This window comes from Phoca vitulina, unplaced genomic scaffold (genome assembly GCF_004348235.1).
Source record: "Phoca vitulina isolate PV1807 unplaced genomic scaffold, GSC_HSeal_1.0 scaffold23, whole genome shotgun sequence".
In the NCBI taxonomy this organism is placed as follows: Eukaryota; Metazoa; Chordata; class Mammalia; order Carnivora; family Phocidae; genus Phoca; species Phoca vitulina.
This window is the reverse complement of record NW_022589726.1, coordinates 18,441,962-18,449,745: the sequence shown is the minus strand read 5'-3', so window position 1 is coordinate 18,449,745 and position 7,784 is coordinate 18,441,962. Positions and strand designations below refer to the sequence as shown.

The 7,784-nt window shown below is 49.9% G+C and overlaps 1 protein-coding gene across 2 annotated transcripts; it reads right to left on the bottom strand.

Annotated features, from left to right (window-relative positions):
• Nucleotides 1-790: 790 nt before the first annotated feature.
• KRT4 (keratin 4) lies at nucleotides 791-7,409 on the bottom strand. 2 transcript variants are annotated; one of them, XM_032420471.1, is made up of 9 exons: nucleotides 6,899-7,409; nucleotides 5,081-5,295; nucleotides 4,070-4,130; nucleotides 3,587-3,682; nucleotides 2,873-3,037; nucleotides 2,475-2,606; nucleotides 1,828-2,042; nucleotides 1,540-1,574; nucleotides 791-1,429 (listed from the first exon to the last, which is right to left on the bottom strand). In XM_032420471.1, the coding sequence occupies exons 1-9, from the start codon at nucleotides 7,385-7,387 to the stop codon at nucleotides 1,245-1,247; spliced, it is 1,593 nt and encodes a 530-aa protein (XP_032276362.1). In that variant the 5' UTR covers nucleotides 7,388-7,409; the 3' UTR covers nucleotides 791-1,244. The 2 variants fall into 2 exon arrangements, with proteins under 2 accessions (XP_032276362.1, XP_032276361.1); XM_032420470.1 differs by having other exon boundaries at nucleotides 1,828-2,048; nucleotides 2,481-2,606.
• Between the last annotated feature and the right edge of the window lie 375 nt (nucleotides 7,410-7,784).

Genomic DNA, 7,784 nt, shown 5'->3' with positions numbered 1-7,784 from the left:
AGGTCAGACCACAAGGGGAGCTGTGCAGGAAAATGATGCTCCTCTAGGTATCTTGGAATCGGTCCAGTATGGAAACACGGTGTCCACAAAGGCTATAACCAGATCCCCACCTCTGACTGTCCTCACCCCATTCTCCATTTCATCAATCATAATCTCCAGGGCTGACCCCAATCATGCAGCTTCATCTTCTACCACTCTAGGAGACCTGCCTCCCCTCCCCCACACCCCCACCACTCAGGGACAGCAGTATAGACATAACCCCAGACATAACCACCTGAGATGGGAAAGTGAGCACAGCACAAAAGCTCTGTGAGAATGACATGCTTCCACTCCTCCATCCAGCAATTGGGACCTTGTTGATTCTTGGAACAAGTTCCTGAAAATCTTGCTGGTCCAGTGGGATTGAGTCCTCTGCAAAGAGTCTCATGAAAATAGGGAGGCCTTGCTAGACACTGAGTATGAATTCTCCATAAGCTCCCTAACCCCTCATTCCATATTCAGTGGCGACCCCCTGACTGCCTCTCCTCCAACCCTTCCCTCCAGGTTCACTGAAGGCTCAGCATGGAGATGGTCCTGCTCTGATTGCCTATCACCTTTATGTAATTGTTGGTTGTTTGGAGTCTGTGCCCCTGTTCTGTAGGCAGCCTTCAGGCTCCACACACTGCACTTCTCCCTCAAATTAAGTGATGACCTTGATCTGTGCAGACAGATCCTTCAGGCCCCAGCCTCCTCTACTCCCACCTGAATTCTAAAGACTTCTCCCCCAGGGAACAAGGACAATGGCTCAGAGTGAATGATAAAAGCGTTTTATTAAGGATTCACCCAAAGATGGATAGAGGGAAGGAGAAGGGGTGGATGAGACACTGAGTGATTCTTGTCCTGACCTTGCAGGGCCAGTTGCTGCCAAGTGACAGAGGAATTTGGTCCTGATGTAGAGGGATATGGGGATCCTGGGCTGGGAGGGGACATACATGACCCTGATGATTCTGTAGATGAAGCTCCTGTTTGTGCTCTCCTCTGCCCATGGGAGGCAAAGAGTCAGTTGACACCCCTCCCATTCCAGGGGGGCCACCAGGCCCAAATCGAGAAGAAGCTACCAAACTCCAAGAGGGCAGAGTCCACACTGGGGTGACACTGGTAAGATGAATCCCAGAGAGGGAGGGTAGAGGCGGAGGTGAAGGAAGCACAGAAGACACCAGGGCTGGGCCCAGCTGGGCTCGGGGGTGGCAGGGACCTCGTCTCCTCTATCGGTGGGATCTCTTGGTCATGGTGGTGGAGATGATCTTGCTGCCAGAACTGCCACAAACACCACCACCAAACCCAAAGCCACTTCCGGAGCCAGAGCCAAAGCCACTGCCCAGGCCAAACCCAGAGCAGCTTCCTAATGCTCCACTGATACCCCCAGCACCAGCGCCTCCACCAAACACGGCTGCAGGAGAAAGGGAAAGGATATGGTTATTCCAACAATACTGGCAATCGGGGGGTCTCCGCCCAAACCAGGGTGGACAAACAGCCATAGCAGGGGCAGAGGGTACTTACAGATGCTCATGGCACTCTGGCATTCTCCAGACATTCTATGGGGGAAACAAAGAACAGTGAGTCACAGTAGAACCCTGAGCCATGCTTGGTTCAATAAGCAGGTCTCAAGCACCTATCCCATCCTTAATGCATCCAAATTAAAGGACTGGATGTGAACCTGTTGTCTACACTACCCTGGATCATAATGCACCCATGCCGTACTGAAGCAGGTGGCCCAGCAGAGGTGCAAACTCCTGGTGCTGGGATCTCTCCCTCCCTCACATTCCTGTCCTGCCTTCCCTATCGCACCTGCACTCCTCGCCCTCCAGCAGCTTGCGGTAGGTGGCGATCTCCACATCCAGGGCCAGCTTCACACTCAGGAGTTCCTGGTACTCGCGCAGCATCCGGGCCAGCTCCTCCTTGGCCTTCTGCAGGGCAGCCTCCAGCTCTGTGCACTTGCTGTAGGCATCTTTGAGGGCCAGCTCCCCACGCTGCTCTGCATCAGCCACAGATGCTTGCAGAGTCTGGCACTGTAGACAATAGCATTGAACAGGCAATCATCAGTGTCCTGCTGTCAAGGCCTCGCCACCTGTCCCCTGTCCTGTGCCGGCTTTTATGGGTTAAGATGTCAGGATTCTGTCTGTCCTTCTCCCCACCTACTCTACTCTTATGCATTTCATTTACTCCAGCCAGGGCCCACCAATGTCCCCACCAGACTGATTAGCTGAAGATGAGCAAAAAACAATGAAGAAGAGCAGAGAAACCTTATTTACCAGGGTGTCATGTCAGGTTAAGTAGGGTACTGCTGAAAGGACCTGGGTATGGCTTATATAAGGAGTCACAAATCCCCTGCATGCAAGCTCAGGATCTTCTGGCCTGATGCCTGAACTTCTTGTCTACTATGGAGACACCCGTCTTAGGCTCCTGGCCTTGTACCATGGTCAGAAAATGGTGACACTTACCTGCTTCTTGACATTCTCAATCTCAGCCCGCAGCCTCTGGATCAACCTGTTGAGCTCTGAGATCTCACTTTTGGTATTCTTCAGGTTGTCACCATGTTGGTCAACGGAGATCTGGAGTTGTTGGACCTAATATCCAGGAAAACACAGGGAACGAGGGGTCAGGTGTGTTTGGGTAGGGTCTGTTTTCAAGTGAACTCAGCAAGAATAGGCACAGGTGGCAGGGATAATACAAAATGTCATGTAATCTCAAATCAGACCAGAATCAGAGATTCCTGGATGATCAGTTCATCTCTGACTTCTCTTGGGCTTGAGCTGATGATCACCTGCTCACAGAAATCAAAAGCAGAGCCCCAGAAACCACTCCCATCTTCTGAGAGATCCCTGACACCCACCTTGGTCTGGTACAGGGCCTCAGCCTCAGCCTTGCTCTTCTGGGCAATCTCCTCATACTGGGCACGGACCTCAGCAATGATGCTATCCAGGTCCAGGTCCCGGTTGTTGTCCATGGACAGGACCACGGATGTGTCTGAGACATGCCTTTGCATCTGGGACAGCTCCTGCAGGGAAAATATCTCATGTCAGGCCCCCCAGAGAGTCTTCCCTAATCTCTGACACCAGAAATCCACTGTAGTCATGGAGATGGCCATGCCACAGACTTAGATGGAAGCAGAGCTGGCTGGCATCCCAGTGTGTAGGGAAGGAGAAGAATGGTAAATTTCTATGTAGAAATCAAGTGATTGGTGACAATTCAAGACAGAAAAGTAATGCTTCTAGTCTTCACTGCTCTCTGGGATCCATAAGCCATCCCATGTCAGTAGGTGTTCAGTACGTTGAATAGAAGGGAAGGGAATGGATTCATTTCACCAGGGAAATGCTAGACAGCAAGAAATTCTATCCCATGCAATCTTGAGATCTAATCATCCTTTCTAAGACAACATCTGGTCTCAAAAACCTCCCGGTTGAGTCTCTCACTTCAACTCTCTCTACCTATGAGCTTGCTGAGAGCACCCTCAGCGAGTAAGGGAGCTGGAGTCCTACTATGAATTCCCACAGCAGCCTCACAGATTCTGGATTCCCTTTTCAAATGCAGGGGATGAAGTCCTCACCGCAGCAAAGAGGACCCTCAAGAAGTTGATCTCATCGTTCAGAGCATCCACCTTGGCCTCCAACTCCACCTTGTTCATGTAGGCGGCGTCCACATCCTGCAGAGGAGGCAGGGGGGAAAGAGACAAGATACAGAAATTCCAATAGGGACAAGGGGGTGTTAAGTGACACACAAAGATGTTCTCAGCAGCCTTTAGGAAAGGCATCTCAGCACCAGGCAAAGTGGCAAGGGACTAATCATTTGATATCCTCTGCCCTAATGACAACTGCAGAAATGGAAGTTAATGATCCAAATGGGCTTTTTCCCCAACTTCAGTTCCTTAGGGTCTGGTTCAGTTACCCACTCCTTTGACCACACAGATCTGGGTAGTACCAAGTGGGGTAAAGGTGAGGCCAAGATGGACCAAACCCATGATTCAAGCCAAAGACCACTCCCAAGGGAATGGGTACCTCACAGCCTCTCCAGCCCCTCCTTCATCTTTTACCTTCTTGAGGACCACAAAGTCATTCTCTGCAGCTGTGCGCTTGTTGATCTCATCTTCATACCTGGGGGTAAGGATGAGAAGGAGAAGACAGAAGTCCCACAATGAGCTTGTGTTTCCCAGATCTCTGCTGCTGGGTTTCAAACACTTAACTATTTGGAAATATCCAGGTAATTGTCTACATTTTCCCATTTTCATACAAATATTGATTCAACCTACATTTATTAATTCCATGTGTGAGATACCAGTCTAGACCTTGGTTTATTCAGAGAAGTGAAAATCAAACTTAATAAAGACTGTTTTTAAGAGATAAGGTGTGAGGAGGACAACCAACCACAATCTGGTTGGTTTTATTTCTGTACAAGGGCTGTTCATTTGGTGGATTAAATTATCAGGAATGCTGCCAACACCAGTTCTCTTTCTTTGGTGTGAGAGTGAATAGAGAGAGGGGGTTGGGATTTTCTCAGCTCCATCCCATAGTGAATATAATAAGACCTACTATGTAATAAATGCTCATTATATGTCCAGTGCTATGCTACCTGCTTTCTCAATCTCATTTAATTCCATTTAATTCTAAAAAGTTAGGGTTATTATTCCCATTTTAAAGATGAAGAAAAACAAGGCTCAGAGAGGTTAAGCAAGTTACCCAAGAGCACATAACTTGTAAGTGGAGGACTCAGTATTCAAACAAGGACTATCTGCCTCTACAACCTGTATTCTTCTGACCATACTACACCCCTTCTCATCTGTATGGTTTCTGATCTTGCTTGTATATGGCAAGCCCAACTCCCTGAATGTATCACTCATTTTCTGTTTGGGGCAACTCAGGGTTACTAGGCCGCACCCCATTAGAAAGGGCCCATGTAGATGCAGGGGCACAAACTAGGGAACCTTCTTGACCCTTTTGGGATCTCTTGAGAGCTTGAATTCTAAATGACTGGACAGGAGCCCAGGAGCCTGGGGCATGGCTGGGCAGACTTTCTCAGGTGGCATCCCTCTATCCTCCATACATACTTGGTCTTGAAGTCCTCCACACTGTCCTGTGTGGTCTTCAGCTCAGACTGCAAGCGTCCTTTGTCATTGACCAAGGTATCCAACTGCTTTCTCAGGGCACTGATGTAGGCCTCAAAGAGAGGCTCAAGATTTTTGCTGGATGTGGTGGTCGTCTGCTGCTGGAGGAGGTTCCACTTGGTCTCCAAGACCTTATTCTGTTGCTCCAAGAACCGCACCTGTGTTTTAAAAAGGCACCAACCAACCAATGAGGACCTGAAGCTTTGGCAGGAGGACTGGCCAAGGCCACCCAGGTGACCCAAGAGCCATGGAAGTAGGGCCACCATGTTGCAACTCCAGGCACCATCCACTGGGGTCAACATGGTGGCCCTGCTCCGTGGCAGCAAATGAGCCACATGTGTTGTGGAGAACAGAGCACAGCCAGAGAGCCACAGGGCCTGACTACGCCACAAGTACAACTTCTTGACCCCAGGGATCCAGAGGCCCTGGGGGGAGGTGCCGAGAAGAACACTGAACTTCTAGGAAATAATAAAATAAACAAAACTAGGAGATACAACCACAGTCTGGGGACTCCTGCATTCAAAGTGATCCTGACCCAAGGCAAAGGAATGATAAATTCACTGACAATTTTTAAAATAAATGGACCTGGTGTGTCTCTTTAAACCTGTGTACAATTGAGTCTGAATAGTTAAAGATCAAGGCCCTAGACACATTCTGAGTCTCAGCCAGGCTCACCCTGCAAGGGGACGTCCCGGAACTCTCCCTCTCTCTATAAAGACATCTAACCAGATAAACCAGGATAGCAGCTTAGCACGATATTCCCACTATGTTCTTCAGAGCTGAAAGAAAAGCAGGTGAGGGCGACTGATCACAGTCTGAACCCAAAAGGTGAGATGAGGGGAGATGAGACAAGGAATCACCAAACCCTGGGTCTTGCTTTTATATCTGTATGTCCTGGAGTCACCATAAAGCCTCTTTAAGCTAGTGATGGTTTATTCAACTAGCAAGAAGAGCAAGCACTTCCACTCAGTCTACTTCGAGATGGTTCAGTGTTGCCCCATTCATCTAAGAGGACTAAGACCGATGCACAGAGAGCCAGGGCATCCTCGACTGAGTGGCTATACTCATCCACTCAATCATTAATCTCCAGGTGACTCAGCAATCTGGGCTAATCTGCTTGCTGTCATCCATCATACTTGGCTGCAATTGAGCTTAAAAGACTTGATTTTCTAGACTTTGCATGGAAAAAGAAGTTGGATTACAAAAAGAAAAGGAGAGATCCCTTCTCTCTTCAAACAGATCCAGAAATGAGCAATTTTGCTCAGGGTCGGGAGGATGAAGGAGATGACCCCCCAAGGTCCTATTGGGACCCAGTCTGTCATTGGCATCGGTCCCTTTTTCATTTGGGAAACCAGCCTGGTTTTCTTCTGCTCCTACAACAGAAGTGCCAATAGTTAAATTATTATGTTAACTGTAATTTTAGTTAATTTTTAAATTATTAACCATGTTATTTCTGAAACCAAAATCTGAGGAAAAGCTGGGATGCCTGGATTCAGAAAAGTTGAGCAATTTGCCCAGTATACACAGCACATCTAGGAAGACTCCAAACATTGCTTTGGTCTGAGCAGCCTGTGCATTGCTCCCACCAGCCATGCACAAAAGAGGAAGACACAAAAGAACAGGGATTCCCCTTAAACAGCTGGAACATGGAGGCCCAGAGAAGTTCAGTGGTTTGCAATGCTGCTGCAGGCTCAGGTCTGAGATCCCAGGACTCTGGAACCCTGGTTTCTACCACCTTATCTGGCCAAGGGGACAGCTCACCTTGTCAATGAAGGAGGCAAACTTGTTGTTGAGGGTCTTGATCTGCTCCCGCTCCTCAGTCCGGACCTTCTGGATCTCAGGGTCGATCTCCACGTGGAGTGGGGTCAGCAGGCTCTGGTTGATGGTGACCTCCTGAATCCCACCAGCAGGGCAGGCGGGGAAGGCAGGACCACCCCGTCCACTGAAGGAACCCCCAAATCCACTACCAAAGTTGCCAGCGCCAAAACCAACACCAAAGCTGCCGGCGCCAAAACCTCCAGCAGCCCCAAAGCCAGCGCCTTGTCGGGACCCAGCCATGCTGATGGCGATGCTCTTTCTCCCCCCAAGGTTGTAGAGGCTCCTGCTGCCGAAGCCTCCAGAGGAGCAGCGGCCCGTGCCCCCAAACATGGACACTGAGCTGAATGCAGCCCTCTTGCCCCCACCAACGACAGCTGAGCCACAGCTAAAGCCCCGGGACCCGCCTCGGACACACTGCTGTCTGGTGATCATGGCTGGAGAGAGGAGAGCAAGCTTGGAGTTGTCAGAGAAATACAAGGGGCCAGGCCTGTGAATGTTGCAGCCCTAGCCTGGGTCTCTTATATGTGCTGGAGCAGCAGGGCTTGGTTGCAGGGGCATAAAGGGAAAAATCTGAAACATCTCTGGGCTTGGCCTTTGGCACAGACCCATCCTTCTCGTACCTGCTGAGTATGTCGCTAAACACACCTATAGATGTCATTCGGAGGGCACAGTTTACAGAATCCCAACACACTCCCCTCCGGGAGAACTTGAACCGGTGCTCCAGGGCCTCCTGAATCACAGGCCCCTGCCCAGGCCCAGCCCTTCGGGCCCGCCACTCACTGCACTTCCATCTCGACAGCCTCCCTGGGGACCCTGGCTCCCCACAAGA

Coding starts and splice junctions, on each gene's coding strand:
- KRT4 (XM_032420471.1), bottom strand. CDS start 7,387: ATGATCACCAGACAGCAGTGTGTCCGAGGCGGGTCCCGGGGCTTTAGC. Junction 3,038..3,586: donor TGAGGGTCCTCTTTGCTGCG/GTGAGGACTTCA, acceptor TTTTCCCTGCAG/GAGCTGTCCCAGATGCAAAG. Junction 2,607..2,872: donor AGGCCCTGTACCAGACCAAG/GTGGGTGTCAGG, acceptor CCTGGATATTAG/GTCCAACAACTCCAGATCTC.